Source organism: Phocoena sinus, chromosome 11, assembly GCF_008692025.1.
Source record: "Phocoena sinus isolate mPhoSin1 chromosome 11, mPhoSin1.pri, whole genome shotgun sequence".
In the NCBI taxonomy this organism is placed as follows: Eukaryota; Metazoa; Chordata; class Mammalia; order Artiodactyla; family Phocoenidae; genus Phocoena; species Phocoena sinus.
The window spans coordinates 26,113,148-26,135,394 of NC_045773.1; the positions used below are offsets into that span (position 1 = coordinate 26,113,148).

The window sequence follows — 22,247 nt, forward strand, 5'->3', positions numbered from 1 at the left end:
CCAATTTGCTTAAGGAAAGTGAAACAACCAAACCCATACTCGATAAATACTTCATCCCTAATATGAGAAAGCGAGGTATCTGGGGGCAGAAATATTGGAAAGTAACTCACAGAATATCAAACCTGGGTTGAAAACTCAGACCCGCTTCTTGCAGCTCACTGAATCGATCCCACTGGAGATCAAATCAGCCGGACTGCTGCTGCTCGTTTCCTCTCGCCCCTCACCATCGAAATGTTGCCATTTGCGAGAAACCCATCGAAGTTGAATCAAAGTGACTTTTGGGAAAAGACACCAGTATCACCGGCAGTGTGCTCCAGAAATGTGTAACTCTACACACTAGGCATCGTTTCTCATCGAGCACCTCCCTCTCCCTTCACTTGCGACTTCCCCTTAAGATGGGGGCAGTTTTTGAAAATCACAGAGAAAAATAAATAAGAGCACCCCATCCCGGTCATCGACGGGGATTCCAGCGCCCAGGGAGGACGCCCGGCAGCCGGCTCCCAGTAGCTGCGCGAACTCCGCCCGCAGCTCGCTAAATGTCTCGGGCCCCCTTTCCCAGCACCCGCCCGAGCCCCGAGGGGAAGGGGGCGGCCGCCGGGACCGGAACCGCGCCACCTGGAACCCGGGGCCTTTTTCGCTCGCCGGCCGCGCCCCGCGCAAGTGTCCGCGGGCGAGACCCGCCCAGGCCGGCGTGGGCGCCAACTTCGCAGGGACCCTCACGCCGCGCCCCCTCTGTGCCCTGGCTCCCCCGACTCCCGTGCTCAGGCGGGCAGGGCGCCCCCTCCGCCCACCCCGCCCCCCCCCCAGGAGAGCGAGCGCACCACTAGCAGCGGTAGCGGGAATGGGGCGGCGGGGCCGCGGTGGCCGTCCCCCGGGAGGCGCTGGGGGCTTGGACCCCGCGTGGCCCCCGCCGCCCCGGCGGCGCCCAGACGAGCTCACCTGGCGTTTGGCGGAGGCCCCCGGGGCGGCCTCTGGGCGTGGGCCGGACGGGGGCAGCGGGGGGGCGGGGGGGGGGGGGCGGCAGAGGCCGGGGCTGCACCGGGGCCGCCGCCACCGCCCGCCTGGCTTCGCCCCACACGCGCCGGCCGCGGCCGCCCCCGGGGAGTTCGGGGAGCGCGCAGAGCGCAGGTCCCGCGGCGGCGGCGGCGGCGGCGGCGCGGCGCGGCTCAGGCGGCGGAGCGGGCGGCCGCGGGCGCCGCCGCCTCCTCCTCCATGGCTGTTTACCCGGCTGCATTGTGGGAGTTTGACCTCCGCCGCCGCCAACCGCCGCCTCAGCTTGCGCCGCCGCCGCCGCCGCCGCCGCCGCCGCCGCCGCCGCCGCCGCCGCGCACGCCATGGGAGCCGTGACTGACGGTGAGGCCCGCTCGCTGCCGCTCCGGCCCGCTCCTCGGGGCCGCGCGGCCTCCCCAGCCCCCGCCGCCGCCTCCCCCGAGACCCTCGGCCTCCCCCGCCGCTTCCGGGAGCCCCTTGGCCTCCCCGATCGGGCCCCTCGGAGACCCGGGCCGCGCGGGGCGTGGGGAGGGTGCGCTGGGAGGATCGTCGAGGGGCCGGGAGCACATGTGGGGCCCGGGGAGGCCGGCAGCTATGCGCTGGCGGATGGTACCCGGAAGGGGTCCAGGCTGTCGGAGGATGTGGTGAGGGAGCACTGAGTGGGGGTGATGGGGCCCGAGGGGCGGCGAAGGGGAGGAAGGGGTGGAGGCCTTGCAGCCGGGGGTCCGGAGGACCTTTGGAGAGCTGAAAGGGAGTGGGAACTTCGGGGATGGGCCGAGAGTTTCGGGCCAAGTCGGAAAGAAGGGAGTCCCGGGACAATAGTACCAGGGGTGTCAGCGCACAGAGGGTGGCGCCTGGAGGAGACCTCTGGACAGATTGGGAAGGTCCCCCAGACCATGGGGTGGATCGCACTGAGGCCTGAGAACTAGTCCTGGCTTGGGGGTAGCGAGAGGGAGCTGGGGACAGTATCTAAAAAGAGTAGATGTGGGCGGGGTGTCCGGAGGACAGCCAGGGACTGTGCCTGGGGTATTAAGACGAGCCAGTATAGGGATGGGGCCACCTAGGGTAGATCAGGACTCTAGAAGATTCATTTGTGTGTATGTCTTGGGGGGGGGTGGTTTATCTGCTGGAATGGAGTCGGAGGAGAGGGAGGGGCTGGGTTTCGGGAAAGTTGTGAGGACAGTTTAGGAGGTCCCTCCATGTAAGGAGGGGCCCAGGGGGTGGTCTACAGATTGAGAGCAGAAATAGAGTGACACCTTGGGGAAGGTGGACAAGCATGATGGGCAACTGGAGGGAGAATCTAAGAAGGTATCCAGTTAAGGAGTAAGGAAGTCCTTTGACATTTGGGAAGGGAGACCTAGGGGTGCAGGGTCTATTTGAAGAAAGAGTGGCCAGTAACCTTAGATGCCTATAGAGAGGCCATTTCTGAAGAGTGGGAGGTAGACAGAGTTTCCACCTTGAAGGACCAGGCCACTGCGGGGAAGAGTAATAGGCCCAAATTTGTGATCATGAATGAGGAGTAATGAAGTGAAGTCTCTTCAAGGTCCAGTTAAAACTTCGCTTCAGGGCTTCCCTGGTGGCGCAGTGGTTGAGAGTCCGCCTGCCGATGCAGGGGGCACAGGTTTGTGCCCCGGTCCGGGAAGATCCCACATGCCACGGATCGGCTCGGTCCGTGGGCCATGGCAGCTGAGCCTGCGCGTCCGGAGCCTGTGCTCCGCAACGGGAGAGGCCACAACCGTGAGAGGTCCGCGTACCGCAAGAAAAAAAAAAAACTTCGCTTCATTCCAGTTTCATTTATTCAGTAGATATTTATCCCACCTGGGCTAGGCCTTGGGCTTAACAGCCCAGAACCAACAGGCAAGACCTTTTCCTCCTCTGAGGTCACAGTCTGGTGGGAAAAACACGTGAGATAATTAGTTTTCACGGTAGCAAACGTTACTACAGAGGAAGTTCAAGGTTCGGAACCGTAGAAGCATGTAACAAAGATTGCTTATCCATTCTCAGAGATCAGAAAGCCTCCCTGAAAAAGTTACTCTTAATCCCGTTTTTTGAAGGATAACTAGATGTAGTTGGATTGGTATGCCAGGTGGAGAACTACTTGTGCAAAGGCCACAAAGCATTGGAAGAACTCAAAGATAGTAAGTATTGGCTAGAAGTTAGAAAGTTATGAGCCAGAAATTTTTGAGGGGAGTGGGAAACCATTAAAAGTTTTTTTAGCATTGGTGGGATGTTATCAGATTTGCATCAAAAACAACCACCACACTCTACTATGTGATGAGGGGAAGGGAAAGTGAGGAGTTAAGTGGCCTCTCTCCTTTCTAACATCTATATAGTATGTTAGTATGTCAAGCATGTTCTAATTATTATCCCCACTTTACAGATGACACTGGGACACAACGAGGTGAAGTAACTTGCCCCAGGTTGCACAGGTAGCAAGTTATAGAGCCTGAGCTCCACATCAAGCAATCTGGCTCAGAGTTCTTCCTCTTCCCCCTTGTGCATCCTGTCTCTCAGCTGCAGCTGCCCTGGTCCTAGTGAGAGATGATAGAGGCTGGGACCAAGAGAGAATGCAGAGAAGTAGACAGGTGGGAGAGAAATTTATGAGGTCAAATGTCAGGAGAGCGAATGGATATGAGGGGAAGGGCCGAGGACTATCCCTGGTTTCTGATTGGAAACTTCTCTATTCATTGAAGTAGACAACGGCAGGGGAGAGAGAGGTTTTGTCAGAAGGGAAATGGAGAGGGAAGATGAGTTCTAGTAAATGCACTGATTGCAGTCAAATGCTCCCTACATCCAAAGAGGCCATCAGAATCCTCACTCTGCCACTTAAAAGCAGTCTGACCTTGTGCAGGTTAATTAACTTCTTTGAGCCTTCCTTTCATTCCTTGTAAATGGGGATAATAATACAGTCTACCTCATAGGCTGTTTTTGAGAATTAGATGCAGTAAAAGTTGTGAAGTGCTCTGCACTGCATCTGATACATAGTAATGTTCAGTAAATACTATTAAATGTAAGAGTTGGTTTACTTGCCTCTCCTCCACTTTCCTTTGATGAGGGCTGTGCCTTCTCCCTCTCTTTTATCTGTGCAGGTTGCCACTCCCTGCCTTTTCTGCCTGGTGACCGCCCATTTATTCTTCAGGACTCACATCAAATATTCTCTGCTCTTAACCAGTTGATCTTTCATTAGGTTAACCTATTAACCATATTATCTTATGTATATTTCTGCTCTAGCCAATAATACTTAATTTACTTATATGGCATATTCCAGAAAATATTTAAAGCAGCTCATTATAATGAGAAAACGTTAAAATAAATGGATGAGGAAACAAGGCCAAAAGAAGAGCAAGACTAGTAAAAACAAGAGGAAGTTAGAAGTGGGGTGATCCTTGTAATCAGGGGGTCAAATCTGTATGTTAATTAAAGGTGCAAGTGACTTGTTTCCCTAGCTGTCCATACCAAGAGGCAGGACCTAGGCCATCCTGTGATATAGTGTTCATGAGAGCAAGAAGGCAACATTAGATACCCAGGACAAGTAGTGGGGTTTTTTGTTTGTTTTTTTAAAAAAAAAATTTTTTTTAAATTTTAACACTAAAAAATAAGCTTCTCTTTAGGGTCCTCATAAACAAAAGCCAGTGTCATATCCTTAACCTCTTTTCAGCACTGAGGTTCATAAACCTGTTTCTTAGCACATGCCTTACTAGGTCAAAGAAGGCTAAATCACAACTTAGAAAGGCATTCCAAAGCAGATAGACCATGTGGTCTATTTAGGTGAAGAGCGCTGCTGGTCTGCCTTACTTCAGAGCAAGGTTTTTTGGGCTTTTTTTGTTTTAAGAATTATCTAGACCATAGAGGAAAGGACAAGCCACAACTTCTTTAGGTAATCTCGGTAAACTTGATTTTCCTCAGCTGAGCTTTTGGTAAGAATCAAGCAGGAGTGAGTGATACATAATGTAAATATCTATTGCATGCCTCCCAAGCACAGTGCTGGTTATAACAGTAGACTGTATAGAGGAAGACCCGACTCTTACTTGGGGGAGGGAAGCAACAGCATGCAATCAAGTAAGTAAGATAATTTCTGAGAAAGAGCATAATTTGGTTCTGAGAATGAACTAGATGGAATAAGAAAGTAATGGGGGAGGGCTGTGGAGAGTTAGGTTAAAATCAGGTGCTCAGGTGTGACCTCTGATAAGTGATGTTTACGCTAAGACCTGAATGGGTCCACTGCGTGAAGAGCCAAGGAAAGTATTCCAGATAGAGGCAACAACTAGTGCAAAGGCCTGAGGTGCAGACAAGCTCTGTGCCGTTTAAGGAAAATGGGGAAGGCCACTGGGGCTGGATCCAGGTGGACCAGGACGGGTGGGATACAAAAGGAGGTCAGAGAAATAGAGCCTTGCAGGCCATGGAAAGGAGATCAGGTCTTCTGTGGGCACTCGGAAGTGATCGGAGGGTTTCAAGCAGAAGAGTTAGTGATACATCTTTTGCATCATTCTGGGTTGCTGTGTAGAGAATGGATTCTAGGAAGGCAAGAATGGAAACAGGGAGGCCAACGAGAAGTACTCCAAGGTGGGCTTGGATTAGGATGATGACATGACAGTGGAGAGGACTGAGGAGTGGGTGGCCTCCATATTTCTATCATCCTCCTGAAAAGGTCTTGAAGAAGTTCCAATACCTGTCTCTGGAGACTAGAGGAGGGCTGATGTCCTCTTCCAAGTTTGAGTGTCTGGCAAGGTGCTGTGCCTCTGTGTAGTCCTTACATCTGGGTTTGCATATCCAATTGGACTAGGAGCCCTTGGAGGAGAACCTCTTTATTTCCTGTACAAGGACACATTGGTTAATTGGAGGAACTGCCCTCCTCAAAGGGAAGGAGAGAGATGCTATCTTGTTACCTATAGATACTGAACTATAAATATTATCACCAATACCATTGCCTTTAGATGGACAAGTGGAAGTCCTAGGAAGTTAGTGGCTTACTGTCATATAGCTAGTTATTGGCAAAGCCACTCTCCTCTGTTGCCACCCCAGCATTCTGGCTAACTGGAAAACAGTTTAGATGTTGTTTCTGTTAATTTAAACTATGTTCACAGTTTGTATTTTGTCTGTGTTCATTTAAAGGGTGTTAAACAGTGTTAGTACTCTGATAGAAAGTGTTTCAGAAGCACTTTTTTCAGTACAGAGAACATTAGGTGTATATCTTGATATGCCAGAGCCAGAGATGGGAGATGAGAAGGGGGATGGGAGCAGGATGTGGCTGTACACTCCATTTCATAGAGCTTGTTGGTTTTGACAGTGTTTTTTTTTTGTTGTTGTTGTTTATTAAATTAGAAAGTGTCATGCATGGATAATATGCTTGTTAAAACTTGAAATAATGGTTTTTAACATGCCCATGAACAATATGACAGAATAATGGAATGGCACTATGGCTTTTCTAATAATGTAGTTGTGTATATATTCCTCTGACTGCAGAGGTGACACTACTCATCTGTAAAAGGAAGACAATAATACATACTTTATAGGGTGTTTTCAAGGATGAAGCGTGATTAATATATGTAAAGCACTTCGAAGTTGAGTGACCATTTAATTGATTGTCCAAACGAGGACACTTTTCAGAGTGAAAGGAAACAAACAAGAGTTATGGTCATCAAATAAAGGAGTGTACAAACGCTAAGTGTCTGCTGCTGCCGCTATTCCAATCTCAATTGCTGATCGAAAGTTAATTAGACATTTGTGGCCAAGGAGTTTGCTTGGCTTTTTTTCACTAGTGCCAATGGATTTGACCACTTTTTGCCCTCATCTGTGGTCCCAGCACAGGGGTTTCTGAAGCAGTTCAAATATAAAATAATAACTTCTTTAGCCAAGATAAAAGGTATCTCAAAGCAAGATTGGAGTTTCAACCTTGACTTTATTAGGGCCATACTCTATAAACATTTAAATAAATCTAGAGAAAAACAAAGGCCTTCAACATTCATTTTTTTGCTTTTCTTTTTTTAATGTTTAATTTAATTTTGGTTTATGTAATTTACTTTGGTATCAGCAATTTATTTAGACTGGGCCTAAGTGTCTCCCGAGAGATCCATATTTACATGGAAGAATCAAACCATCTTATTTATTCTTTCCACCTGACTTCTTTGTGTCTTAATATTGTTGACCTTAAAAGTTGTTTTAATGATTTTAAGCTCCTTGAAAGGAGGGGCTAGGTGTTATTTTACCAGGACGAATCCAACACAATGGGATATATGTAATTCAGCTTAATAACCCATAAGCGATGGTGATCTAGTGATGACTCTTAAGAGGAATCTACACACACGTTGTTTTTACATGACCTTAGTCTCTCCTCTAGTTAATAGGTCAAGTCAAGCCAGTTTTCTTTTTTCTTGTTAACACATCATAGATTTATTAAAGAACACTGATGAGAATTTTTAATTCAGAAAAAGTGAAGAAAAATACCTCAAAATGACCAATAAGCTCGCTATCCAGATAACGACTGTTCATACTGTGAGGAAGACAAATAATACAACGTTAGGAAATTCAAGAAGAAATGCACCAAGTGACAAGTGAAAACCTTCCCTCTTCACCTTCCACTGCTAACCCCACTTCCCAGAGGTATTAGTGTAAGGGTGTTTTTTTGTGTACCCTTCCAGAATGGTTTTTAAATGCCATAAAAGGCAAAAAACACCTCGGGCATCAAACTCCTGAGTTTTGAGTCCCAGCTTTACTCCTTCAAGTAACTTTCAGTGCCTTCATTGGTAAATAGGGGTAATATCCACTTTATAGGGCTCTTGTGAGGATAACTTAGCATATTATAAGCATTATGTATATGTTAGTTGGTGTGCCAGTATGCATGTATAAAGTTTACACAAACGTTTATGTGCTCTTTTGAACTATACTTCCATAATTAATGATACATCTTTGAGTTCTTTTGGAGCTTTTTCTACCTTATTTTGTGATATTCTGTTATATATATTTTTTAATTAAGCCCCTTGTAACATTTTTTTTTTAATTTTCTGTTTTTTACTCTTACAAATAGTATGACTGGAGATATATGCATAGTTGTCTTTGTACACTTGTGGGAATCATTTCTAGAAGACAGGTCAAGGGTATATGTATTCTTAATTAAAATACATATTGCCTCATTGGTTTCCTAGTAGCTAGCTGTTTTTTCCTGTGTAATCTTATCTTGTTATCCCTTCCTGTGGTTTTCAGTTTGGATCCAGAGTGTTTAGGAACACCAAGAAAAAGCCAGTGGTGTGCTTGTGTGCCTGCAGAATTTCTTGCTAAACTGCCTTCAGAAAGGAAATGCTTATCCTCACTGTTAGATCACAGAATTGCTATTTCTTGAAAGCAGGTGAGATCGGGAGCTGTGCGGTCTAGCAGATCGGCAGGCACGCTTGGCGGTAGCTTAGCCCTAGGAGGAAGTTACATAACAGGCTCTTATCACTGGTTGTCAAGCCTTGACATGTCCCTAAAGTAAGTGTTTTGGAACTTGGCCCACCATTATCTTCCAAATTGTTCTTCTCTTTCCTTTTTTCAGTATTTGCTCCAAGAGGGTATGAAAACTTGTTTTGTAATCAAGGTTTCAATAGCCACTTTGAGGGAATAACAATTAGGGGTTTTGAAAGCCGTGTTAGTCTGGGTTTAGGAGAGATTGTCCTTTCCACACTAAAATGAGAAAATTCCTAAGATGGCTGTGTCATCCATCCAGAGGCTTGGAAATGGAGAGTTGGTTTAGTGACTGTAAAGCAGTCATTTCTTCCAGCCTGTTTATGGAAAATCGGGCATTAAAATCTAACCCTTTAAAAGGACTTCTTGACATATTTCTTCTAGGTAGAAAGTGGCATATAAGACAGGAAAGGGTCTAAAATACATCCCAGTTTTTTGAGTAAATATTTGCTTGTCACCATGCACGTGTCATAACTGATTTGAAAATGATTTTTGAATGGCAGACATTTTGTAGATATAATTATGGCACACATATAACTGAATCCAGTAGGAAATCTTCCTACGAGCCTAAAATTAGGTGGAAAACCACCACTCTCAGAGCAGATGTTAGGTATTTTGGTTTCAAGGCTTTTCCCAGATGGTTTTGATCCTCGTGGTCAGTTAAGAAAGTAATTGGGACAACTGAGGAATGATGTTGATAACATCACTGAAATAGTTTCTAAGCCATCTTCACCATTTTTACAGGTGGGCCAAGGCCCGCCAGGATTAATATTAGCATCCAGATTGCTTACAGTTTCAGCATGATAATTTATGAAGTCAATGTATATAGTAAACAGAACATGTTTAGGTGTGTTCAATCTAGAGCTAATTGAGGAGGTACCATTAAAAATAACAATGCTGCTATCATACACGCTGGGAACTGTCAGCAGCTGGCCATCTTTAAATTTAAAAAGAACAGAGGCTGTTTGCAAACTGGCAGCTTACCCTTTGGTTTTATTTTGTTGCTGTTGGAGCTGTGCTCTGTACTTTATGTATGTTATTTCAATCATCCTCATCCCCAGAGGATTTCCTAGGCAGCAACTGCCTATGCAGTTTAAGCTAGAAATATCATGACCTTACAGTACAAAGCTTGAGACAAGCAAATTTGTGAGAAATCATAACTGGACAAAACTTTGTATGCCTCATATATATCTACATGGGTATATAGATGTATCTATAGATGTATCTCCAACATGTACTCACTTTTTAACATTAAATTGTGAATTAAATTTAGCATGAAGATAAGAACTTTTTTTTTCCTTTTTTCTTTCCTACAATGAACAGGCATCATGCCCCTCTGTACACTTTTATTTCCATAAAGTTTCACAGCAGTCCCATGAAGTGGATAGTTTTATTCCCATTTTTAGAGGTGAAGTTAAAAGTTGGTCACAAACACAAAGTAAGCACTGTGGACTAACCAGAACGTTGGACCCAGGTTTTGACTTCTGGCCCAGGGTCTGGCTGTGAAGAAATGCTCTGTAGACAAAAGAGGGATAGGACTGAAGTAGGAGAAAGACCCGTGAATGCCTGGACAGCGAATCCCCCCTCACCAGAACTCATCAGACTGCACTCCTCCTCGTGCTGTGCCGGCCAGTGTTGGCCCTGGCCCCTGCCTTTCGTAATTTGCCTTCCGGGACCTGCGATTCTAATCTCTGCTTTAATTCATGGCATTTTAGCTCCTACTGCCTATGCTTTGGTAGCCTCCTAGGTGCTTCACAGCTGCGTTCCATTTTGTACACTCTGCCCTCAACTTGATCCTCCTAGAAAGTCCAGCCATGAATCTTCAGCAACTCCAACTTATTGCCTACCAGGAAGGTCCAAGTCTACCAGGATGGCATTTACTACTGTGGACTCCCATAATCTGACCTCTAACTGCCTTTATGAACTTGGGTCTCGATGATGATATCTGTCTTCACACACATCCAGCCTCCCTATTGTCCTAGAGTACTCACAGCCAGATCCAGCCTTGCATTCCACATCTCTGCCTTAGCTCACGGCTTTCTCCCTGCCTGCTGGGGGTGGGGATGGGGAGTAGGGAAACAACTTTAGCTTGCTTTCTTTGTTTCTAACACTTCTATTGAGGTATAATTGATACACAAAGAACTACGCATATTGTGTACAATTTGATGCGTTTGGGCATATACAAACACCTATGATACCATCACCACAATTATAGCTTGCTTTTTCAAACAACAGCTAACAGATTTTGAGTACCTATATGGTTCAAAAATCAAATAATATAAAAATATTTCCCCATCTTCCAGCCTGTCCTCCAGCTCCCCAACTGATACTGCCCCAATTCCTTGGTAACCCCTTTTATTAGCTTCTTGTATAGCATTCCAGGATATCTATGTGAATATAAACACATGAATATATATTCTTATTTCCCCCCATTTTTATATGAAAAGAAGCATGCCATAAATATGATTCTTCACCTTGCACTTTTAACAAGTTGTATTAAGTGGTCTCTCTCTCTCCCAGTACACAGATGTTTCCTCATTCTTTGTTTTTTATCGCTTCTTAGTATTCCATCATATTCTTATGTTGAAATTTATCTAACCCCCTGTTGATGAACATGTCATATTGCATATAGGCAAGTATATCTAGGATTTTTGGGTCAAAGAGGCCATATTATTTGAAATTTCGATAGATACTGTTAAAATGCCTTTTGGCTTTTTTGACTGATGGTTTTCAAGTATCAAAAGAACAGCTCAAAATCCTCTTTCCCTGTTCCCCCCAAGCTAAAGGAAGCTCTCCTCTTAATCTCCTGCTGTGTGTGTCACTCGTTTAACAATCCCAGCTTCCTCTGTGTGTGTGTGTGTGTGTGTGTGTGTGTATTCATATGGGTGTTACTTCTCCAACTAGAGTGAAGGAGCTCAGGTCTTTACTTCATGTCCTCAGAACTTAGTCCGGTACCTGCGGACACATCTGCTCATTGATCAAATATTTGTGTCTTTTGTACAAGAAGGGAAATCTCTGCTATGGACCTGAAAATAAGATGGTTGCTGCTAGTCCTTGTTAGTGTTTTATTGAGACGAACTCTTTGGAGGGCAGATGGTCCCAGGCAGGCACCACAAATCCTATTTAAAAATCTTTATTGAGCATCAGAAATGTAAAGACACAGTGTGAGAGGCTGGAGAGCAAACAGAACAAGACATAGGGTGGGCCCTGACAAACCTTTTTCCCAAGTTTATTTGGCCTGTACAATGCTTTAAACATTTTTCAAAATTTTCTGTAATTATGGGCTTCCCTGGTGGCGCAGTGGTTGAGAATCCGCCTGCCAATGCAGGGGACGCGGGTTCATGCCCCGATCCGGGAAGATCCCACATGCCGCGGAGCGGCTGGGCCCGTGAGCCATGGCCGCTGAGCCTGCGTGTGTGCTCCGCAACGGGAGAGGCCGCAACAGTGAGAGGCCCGCGTATCGCAAAAAAAAAAAAAAAATTCTGTAATTAGGATATTACATACATATATAAAAAGTGCTCAGATCTTAAGTATACAGCTGACAAGATCACAAAATGTATTTGAAACATTTTTAGTTAGTCACCGAACTTTACAAATCTCTTGAAGAGCCAGCTCTGGTAATAGCTTACCCCTTTAGGTCCTTACTCCTCACTTTCCTTACTCCCTATTCCCTGAATTCATTTACATTTGAAATCCCTGGTCCTCGATAAAGTAGGGTGCCTGGGTATCTGAGAGGAAGATGGGGTTTCTTGGGGGCTTGGAAGATTAGAGATAAGAAGATCAAAAAGAAACTAAACAGCCTCAATTGACCACTGGATTGCTCACCCACTGAATGTTTACTTTTAACAAAGTTAAAACATTTGTGATTTTAGAAAGTCAATTTCATTTTCTGCATTTTAATCTCTTCAGGGACTGTGATTTGTCCTTAGTCTCCTCAAATAACATTGTTGGTGGTTAAATACAGAAAGCATTAGTTTATATTTTAAAGTGTAAAATTAAAACACTCGATGAATCTGTAGCTTGAGCCATCTGTCAAAGCCATGACTCTGAGAACAATACCTAATTCTAAAAATGTTTATCTGATGTCACAGAATAGATTTTAAAACTGGAGCCATCTGCCTTCCAAAGTTTATCTCTGTTGCACCTGCGCTCAGAAATACTTCTGCCTACAGACAGGAACTATTGTTTAAAGATTTTTCTGTATTCATCCTGCAGGCTCTCCAAGAATTATTCACACTTTAAAAATTATTTTTTTTAGATTCACGCACATGGTAAGAAAACAAAGAAATCCTACAAAGTCATATAAAAATTAAATCCCTTCTCATCCTATATCTGTAATCCCTCTCACCAGAAACAGCCACTGTTACCAGTTTCTTGTGGATTCTTCCAAAGATATTCTCTGAATACACAAACATATATGCGATGGGCGCACATATACACACATGGCCTCCTCCTTTTCTACACAAGTGGCAGCAAACTGTTTCTCTGCACCTGTTTTGTTTTCATTTTATTTAACATATCTAAGGAGATTTTTTTGATATCAGTATATACATCCACACTATTCTTCTGGCTGCATATTATTACATTTAATGAATGTTTCATAATTTACCCAGTCTCTTACTGGTGAATGTTTAGGTTTGCAATCTTTCTACCACAAGCAGCACTGTTAAGAACGTCCCTTTACATTTATCTTTGTGCATGGGTGCACATGTATCTATAGGATGAATTCCTAGAACTGGAATAATGGGGTCAGAAAGGTATGTGTGTTTTGAATATTGTATTATTGGCCAGCTGCCCTGCAAAGAGTGTACCAGTTTGCATTCCATCAGTGTGCGTAAGTGCGATTTCTCAACACCTTTGCCATCACTGATTATCAGGTCTTTGATCTTTGCCAATATGATAGATTAAAGTGATACCTTACCGTGGTTTCAATTTGCGTTTCTCTTGTTATGATCCAGCATTATCTTGTCCAGGAAGAACACTAGGTCAGGGCTGCCAGGCAGACCCTTTGGGGCCCCACCTGTTACTCATCATTATCATCTGCACTGCTTTTCTATTCTTTTTTCTCTTTTTTCTTTTCCTTGGAACAAAAGTGAGACAGACTTATTAAAAAAAAAAAAGTCCTCATGGGGAAAGAAACATTACAGATATAATAACTAAATTACACTTTTTTGGGGACTTCCCTGGTGGTGCAGTGGTTAAGAATCTGCCTGCCAATGCAGGGGACATGGGTTCAGAGCCCTGGACCGGGAAGATCCCACATGCCACCGAGCACCTAAGCCCGTGCGCAACAACTACTGAGCCTGCGCTCTCTAGCCCGTGAGCCACAACTACTGAGCCCGTGTGCCATAAGTACTGAAGCCCGCACGCCTAGAGCCTGTGCTCCGCGGCAAGAGAAGCCACCACAATGAGAAGCTCGCGCGCCGCAACCAAGAGCAGTCCGCGCTCGCCACAGCTAGAGAAAGCCCTTGTGCAGCAGCGAAGACCCAACGCAGCCAAAAATGAATAAATAAAATAAATTTATTTTTTAAATTACACTTAAAAAAAAAAAAAACAGGGCTTCCCTGGTGGCGCAGTGGTTGAGAGTCCTCCTGCTGATGCAGAGGACACGGGTTCGTGCCCCGGTCCGGGATGATCCCACGTGCCGTGGAGCGGCTGGGCCCGTGAGCCATGGCCGCTGAGCCTGCCCGTCCGGAGCCTGTGCTCTGCAACGGGAGAGGCCCCAACACTGAGAGGCCCGCGTACCGCAAAAAAAAAAAAAAAAAAACAACTATTCCTTTTTCTCTGACCCATCTCATTCTCTTTTCCTATTCTGCCACTACATCTTTTAAATCTTCTTTTCTTTGTTTCCCTTTTACCAGTACCTCACACTAGTCAGAGACATAAATGCTTTAGACTTCCTTCTGTCTGAACAGGATTTTCAAAAAAAAGTTCTCCGAGAATTATTGGTTTATTTCCCTGGTAGTACCCGAAAATTATTTCTACTCAACAATCCGGTAGTAGAATGCCAGTTCTGTGAGGGCAAGGCTTTTTTCTGCTATAACCCTAGCCCCTAAAACAGTGCCTGACACGAACACTTAATAACTTTCCATATATATATATATGATAGTAAAACCTAACAAAATTTAACAATTTTAAATGTACAGTGGCATTAAGTACATTTACATTTCAATAATTTTCTTTTGGATTAATGAATAAGTAATGGTATTGGTTATTTTCCCCGAAAGTTAACAAGAGCCAGACAGTCATTTTAATCCACATTGTTCTTTCCTCCAGACGAAGTCATACGGAAGCGTCTCCTAATTGATGGAGATGGTGCTGGAGATGATCGGAGAATTAATCTGCTAGTGAAAAGTTTCATTAAATGGTGCAACTCTGGATCCCAGGAAGAGGGGTATTTCATTTTGCTGTTGTTTCTATACTAATGTCCTGGTGTGATTTTTTTTTTAGACTATATATACAGTCCTGTTAATATTTCAGATTTTCACTCACCTTAAATGTCCAATGGAGTCAACTCTGTTAATCCAGAGTAGACTTTCCTGGCCTTCTCTTCAGAGGCCTGCTTTGTGGTTATTAAAATGTGCAGAACGGGCTTCCCTGGTGGCGCAGTGGTTGAGAGTCCGCCTGCCGATGCAGGGCACACGGGTTCGTGCCCCAGTCCGGGAAGATCCCACATGCCGCGGAGCGGCTAGGCCCGTGAGCCATGGCTGCTGAGCCTGTGCATCCGGAGCCTGTGCTCCGCAGCGGGAGAGGCCACAACCGTGAGAGGCCTGCGTACTGAAAAAAAAAAAAAAAAAAAAATGTGCAGAAGGCATAGTGGTAAGAAATGAAGGTGAAATTCAGACTCATTACTTTGGTCACTTTTAAAAGCAGAGGAGTGTTTAGTAAGAAAATATCTAAATGAAATTTTCTTTTTTTAACATACTAATAAAAGTTGCTGCAAGGTTTTATATTTTGGATAATTTTTTTAACTTAAATTTTTTTTTCATCATTTGAACTAGCTTTTCACATAAATAATTGTATAGAGTGAAAAAATTATGAGAACAGAATTGTGAAGATAAAAACCATCTTAAAACATTTTAAAAAGGATTTTAAACAAAATTCAACAAATAGTTGTTTGAATTAAGCTTATATTGCTAAGATCTACAGTCCCGTCTTTGCATTTGTAACTGATACAGTTTATATATTCAACTAAACCACATTTGGAAAAAGAAAACATTAAGGGACAGATATTCTAATTTTTTTTTAAATAAAGAAAATTATTCTCTCAGAACTTGGTATAATTTACTTGGCAAATCTGTGCCTGCATTATAATACTTCAACTGGAAATCCACAAAAATCTTTTTTCTTTTTCTCTCTTTTTTTTGTTAGATACAGCCAGTACCAACGTATGCTGAGCACACTGTCCCAATGTGAATTTTCAATGGGCAAAACTTTGCTGGTATATGATATGAATCTCAGAGAAATGGAAAATTATGAAAAAATTTACAAAGAAATAGGTAAGGAAGCTTAATTGTTGTTTCTATCTGTAATTGTAATTTTTATGGTCTAAGGGAAATAATATCTGCTAACATTTTTCTTTGGTTAGTGGTAAAATAATAACAATAACAACATTAATTGAAAGAATGTTTTCTAAAATGATATGTAATACTTTGAGTTACAGCTATTTTTTTAAATGCCAGCATCTATTTTATTAGCAATGAAACTTAATTTTAAAACATATTTTAAAATTGAAAATGGGTGGAGATTATACATGTTGTTATAACTATCTTTAAAAAAAAAAACCTTTTATATAGAATGTAGCATTGCTGGAGCACATGAAAAAATTGCTGAGTGCAAAAAGCAAATTCTTCAAGCAAAACGAATACGAAAAAATCGCCAAGGTAAGTGTTTTGTGGGATTTAGTGTGCAAATACTTTCTTACTGACTAGTATTTTCATTCAGTTTTTAACATTGTGAGGGAAAACCTTCAGCTAGAATCAACCTGAATTATAAAAAAGAATTATGAGTCAAACTTAATTCTTTAAAACTATATTATTCTTTAAAATAGCAGAGAAGGAAGGTAATGCTGAAAAAGTATTTTGTTGTTGTTGGACTGTATTGATTAAACAAGTATTTCTTTTGTTTTTGTTACTGTACTCAGATCCCTTTGCTTAAATAGTGTTACGGTTAATGAGCAAAGGTAATTTATTTAGGGTTTTGTTTGTTTGTTTGTTTAATGGAACTACTTTCAAAAAACAGAAAAGAATTTAAGCCCGTGAATTTTTTTTTATATATAAATTTATTTATGGCTGCATTGGGTCTTTGCTGCTGCGCCTGGGCTTCTCCTTGCGGTGGCTTCTCTTGTTGCGTAGCACGGGCTCTAGGCACACCGGGGTTGTGGTGCACCACGGCATGGGGGATCTTCCCGGACCAGGGCTCGAACCCGTGTCTCCTACATTGGCAGGCAGATTCGTAACCACTATGCCACTATTAAGCACAATGCAAGCAAACATTTACAAGCTGCCTAAATTTCTAATAAGAGGATAAAGCTTAGCTTTGTTCTGATCTCTTGTTTTTATTTAGCGTCTGTCTTATTTTAGTCTATAGCAACTATTTCAAAATAATTTTAATGGCAGGGGCATTGTTCCTCCTATAATGTAAATTGAAAGAAAGATAAAAAATATAATGTGTAGTCACAATTGTGACATATAAATGCAAAACTAGAAGGATATCAGGCTTCCCTCGTGGCGCAGCGGTTGAGAGTCCGCCAGCCGATGCAGGGGACAACGGTTTGTGCCCTGGTCCGGGAAGATCCCACATGCCGCGGAGCAACTAAGTCTGTGCGCCATGGCCGCTGAGCCTGCGCGTCTGGAGCCTGTGCTCTGCAACGGGAGAGGCCACAACAGTGAGAGGCCCGCGTACCACAAAAAAAAAAAAACTAGAAGGATATAGAAAATGTTAATGGTTATTTTGGAGTTGTGGGGGTTTTATGACTTAGGGTTCTTTTGTGGTTTTTTTTCTTTTTTTTACACTGTAATCCAAAAATTTTTTTATTAAAAATCACACTTATGGACTTCCCTGGTGGTGCAGTGGTTGAGAGTCCACCTGCCAATGCAGAGGACACGGGTTCGTGCCCGGGTCCGGGAAGATGCCACATGCCGCGGAGCGGCTGGGCCCGTGAGCCATGGCCGCTGAGCCTGCGCGTCCGGAGCCTGTGCTCCGCAAAGGGAGAGGCCACAACAGTGAGAGGCTCGTGTACCGCAAAAAAAAAAAAAAAAAAAAAAATCACACTTATATCACACTTATATCGAATTACTACACTGATTGCCAAAACAATGAATTTTACTTTTTTTTTGTATTTTTTAAGTTTGTTTTTTCTTTAACATCTTTATTGGAGTATAATTGCTTTATAATGGTGTGTTAGTTTCTGCTTTATAACCAAGTGAATCAGCTATACATATACATATATCCCCATATCTCCTCCAACTTGCGTCTGCCTCCCGCCCTCCCTATCCCACCCCTCTAGGTGGTCACAAAGCACCGAGCTGATCTCCCTGTGCTGTGTGGCTGTCTCCCACTAGCTATGTATTTTACATTTGGTAGTGTATATATGTCCATGCCAGTCTCTCACTTCGTCCCAGCTTACCCTTCCCCCTCCCCGTGTCCTTGAATCCATTCTCTACGTCTGCCTCTTTATTCCTGTCCTGACCCTAGGTTTTTCAGAACCTTTTTTTTTTAGATTCCATATATATGTGCTAGCATACAGTATTTGTTTTTCTCTTTCTGACTTCACTCTGTATGACAGACTCTAGGGCCATCCACCTCACTACAAATAACTCAATTTTATTTCTTTTTATGGCTGAGTAATATTCCATATGTGCCACATCTTCTTTATCCATTCATCTGTCGATGGACACTTAGGTTGCTTCCATATCCTGGCTACTGTAAATAGAGCTGCAATGAACATTGTGGTACATGACTCTTTTTTCTTTTGGCTGTGTTGGGTCTTCGTTTCTGTGCGAGGGCTTTCTCTAGTTGTGGCAAGCGGGGGCCACTCTTCATTGCGGTGCATGGGCCTCTCACTATTGCGGCCTCTCCTGCTGCGGAGCACAGGCTTCCAGACGCGCAGGCTCAGCAGCTGTGGCTCATGGGCCCAGTTGCTCCACGGCACGTGGGATCTTCCCAGACCAGGGCTCGAACCCATGTCCCCTGCATTGGCAGGCAGATTTTCAACCACTGTACCACCAGGGAAGCCCTGTGGTACATGACTCTTGAATTGTACTTTTTAATGAGCTAATTAAGATGATACTTAATTCCTAATTCCTTATTTTTATTTATTTATTTTTGCGGTATGCGGGCCTGTCACTGTTGTGGCCTCTCCCGTTGCGGAGCACAGGCCCCGGATGCGCAGGCTCAGCAGCCATGGCTCACGGGCCCAGCCACTCCACGGCATGTGGGATCTTCCCAGACAGGGGCACGAACCCATGTCCCCTGCATCAGCAGGCGGACTCTCAACCACTGTGCCACCAGGGACGCCCCTAATTCCTTATTTTTAAAAGGTGTTTTTTGAATTCAGTCTAAAATGCATGTGGTCAGGTTGCAGTGGCCAATTTAGAGTAGGATATACCAACTTACTTAAGAATTAATGTCAATTTACAGTATTTTTATTGATTAAAGAGACTTTTAAATGTGCCACATATCATTTCATAGGAAAACTTAACAGGAGATACATGACTTATCTTGGAGTTCTCAGTGGAGCAGAAACAAAGTTCATGAACTATAAATCATTTCTAAGTTTATGAGATCTTTACCTTTGAAATGAGTGAGAAGTATAATTTTCTGTTGTCTAAGATCTGAAATTAATGGTAGGAGATATATAGATATATACACCTTGCTGATCTTCTATTTGATGGGCAAATAGGGAATAAGATCCTCTTCAGAATCAGTTCACTTGATGATCAATAATGACTTAAGTTCACTTACGTTTATGCTAGCCTCTTGTATTCTGCCCAGGCATAGGTAAATGGAAAAACAGAGTGGAGGTAAAATCCTTGTTTGGAATACTTTTGAAGTCATGTATCCTTGAAATTATAATTGAATCAAGAGGAACTGACGATACTCTGTCCATCCTTCAGTGTTTCCACTTCTTTATGTACTAAGAAAGTGATTAGGAGAGCTCTGTGATGTTAGACATTTTGGTTTGATAACAAGGTTCAAAAAACCTTATTTTAGTAAACATTTTTATATCTTTCAGAATATGATGCATTGGCAAAAGTGATCCAGCGTCATCCAGACAGGCATGAGACATTAAAGTAAGTTCAGAGTTTTACTCTGAAAGAAACTAATCTTTATCCATAAATGTTTACATACTAGTCTATGCATTCCATTTTTGTGGGAGTACATCATCGAAAGGAGGCGTCCGATCTTCAATAAAAAGAATTAACTAGATAAACACTTTTTAAACACAGATCTCAAAAACAATTAGTGAAAGAAAAACAGAAGACATATACAATGAATTTTAAATTATTCCCAAGTTTCGGAAATACATACAGAATAATAACCATTTATAAAAGTTAGGGCCCCCCAAGTATTATATACTTATACTGTATGTTATTTAGAGATACAAATATATGTATAAAAAAGGATTAGAATGATATAGTGATTACCTGAATGGGGAGTAGAGGAGGAGAAAAAGGCCTGGTTCAGAGGACTAGGGGTAAAGTTCAAAGGGTATTTCAAGTTAACCTGCAATTTACCAAAAAAAAAAAAAAAAAAAGACTTGAAATAATTATGACAAAATGTTAAAAGTTACCAACTCTTGGGGTTTGATATCCTATTATCAAGTTTTTCTATACTTTAAAAGTTATCTAAAACTTAATTTTAATGAAAATTAGTGCATATTTAGAAGAAATCACCCTTAGTTTTAAAAGTCTCATCATAATGGAGTATTATAACTCCTTATCTTTTATTTTTAAAATAAATACTATTTACTAACTAAAAAGTTAGATATTAATTATGAATTCTCTTCCCCCAATTAGCAAAATATAACACTATTTTATTTTTTTCAGGGAACTAGAGGCTCTGGGAAAAGAATTAGAGCATCTTTCACATATTAAAGAAAGTGTTGAAGATAAGGTATTTGCATGTGATATATGTTAGCCTTTGTGTCCTGTATAGGTTTATAGTTCAATGTGTATTAATTTTTTTTCTTATTAACACAGCTAGAATTGAGAAGGAAACAGTTTCACGTTCTTCTTAGTACCATCCACGAACTTCAGCAAACACTGGAAAGTAAGTAACAAGAGTCACAAAATGAATGTCTATGAAGATTTTTAAGTGATCAGAGGCATGTCTTCTAAATATACATTTTAAAGAGAGTGCACCTTCAGTTTCAGAACAGGAGTGTAGCTGGATGACATCAGAAGGTACTCATGTTGTTCATCTTTCTGATTATATGCAGAAAAGCCTGAATATGTACGATTTGAATACCTGTCTAGTGGTTTGTAAATTAAGAGAAATTTAAGCATGATAGACTTGGAATTGTTCTTGGTTTACTGTAGTATATTGCTATAAAGTAACAATTCAGGATCCAGGCAGGCAATAAGTGAATGAAATAATCAATGCATAAACACATTTGCATTCTCAATGAACTAGGTGCTTTGGGGACCCGGGGACTTGCTCTTTGTATTGACTAAAGCCAATTTTTATGTAACCTGATCTTGTGATTGTTTGCAAAAAAGCCTAAGACCTAGATTTTTTTTTTTTAGCTGAAGTCTATCACATAAAATTTGCATTTTGATTCAACTAATAACAACAACCAAAACAAGACTTTTAAAACCAAACCCACTTGTGTGGGTCAGTTACAGTCATAGGCTGCCATTTTGCCATTTTTGGTTTAAATATATTCGCTAATAAAGGATAAAAGTGTTTTCATGTATTCATTAAACATATAATTTAAGCAAATTTGATTAAAGTTTTATGTTTCTTTCTCAATTGCAGATGATGAAAAGCTCTCAGAGGTAGAAGAAGCTCAAGAAACAAGCATGGAAACTGATCCTAAACCATAGACCAGCTAATCACTCACCATTCCCAAGAATATTGAAGTAGCAACATGATCTTAGTGTGTTCAGAACTGGTTGTGCTCTTGAGACATATAAAGTTTTGGCAGTGAACTACGTTGCTGTTAAATTTTAATTCACAGTTCATTCATATTTCTTCACACAAAGGGAGATGACTTCATTATATATTTGTTTTTATTGAAATGCCTTTTTTTTTTTTTTTTTTTTTGCGGTACGTGGGCCTCTCACTGTTGTGGCCTCTCCCGTTGCAGAGCACAGGCTCCGGACGCGCAGGCCCAGCGGCCATGGCTCACAGGCCCAGCCGCTCCGCGGCATGTGGGATCTTCCCGGACCGGGGCACGAACCCGTGTCCCCTGCATCGTCAGGCGGACTCTCAACCACTGCGCCACCAGGGAAGCCCTGAAATGCCTTTCTTCTACTTAAAAGATAGGAAGCAACATCCAAAAATGTTTAATGAAATATTTTCAAGCCAGATATGTTAGTGCTCATTGGTATTCTAGGTAGTTTTTAACTGGTAACATTGATTTGCTCACAAAATAAGTGGAAGATAGTGAGAAGGTGGCATTTCTAGGATGTACCTGAGAAAATTAGTCCATTTCTGGAAATCGTTACCACTTTTGAAAATGAAGTCCATGAATAGGCTCTCAGGAGGGCTGTGAACTTGTGAAATTATGTACAAAATGTTTGTGGTGTATGCTTATTGTGGGAGAGGTTCCATGATATTAAGAATCACTGATATCAGAGGTAATTACAAGATGC

General features: G+C 42.5%; 1 protein-coding gene across 1 annotated transcript; it reads left to right on the forward strand.

The window, feature by feature from the left end:
• Positions 1 to 1,188: 1,188 nt before the first annotated feature.
• Positions 1,189 to 21,581, forward strand: THOC7 (THO complex 7). The gene is made up of 9 exons (XM_032650261.1): positions 1,189 to 1,279; positions 1,310 to 1,353; positions 14,704 to 14,821; positions 15,799 to 15,926; positions 16,224 to 16,310; positions 19,664 to 19,721; positions 20,478 to 20,544; positions 20,631 to 20,700; positions 21,409 to 21,581. The coding sequence occupies exons 2-9, from the start codon at positions 1,335 to 1,337 to the stop codon at positions 21,474 to 21,476; spliced, it is 615 nt and encodes a 204-aa protein (XP_032506152.1). The 5' UTR covers positions 1,189 to 1,279; positions 1,310 to 1,334; the 3' UTR covers positions 21,477 to 21,581.
• Positions 21,582 to 22,247: the final 666 nt, after the last annotated feature.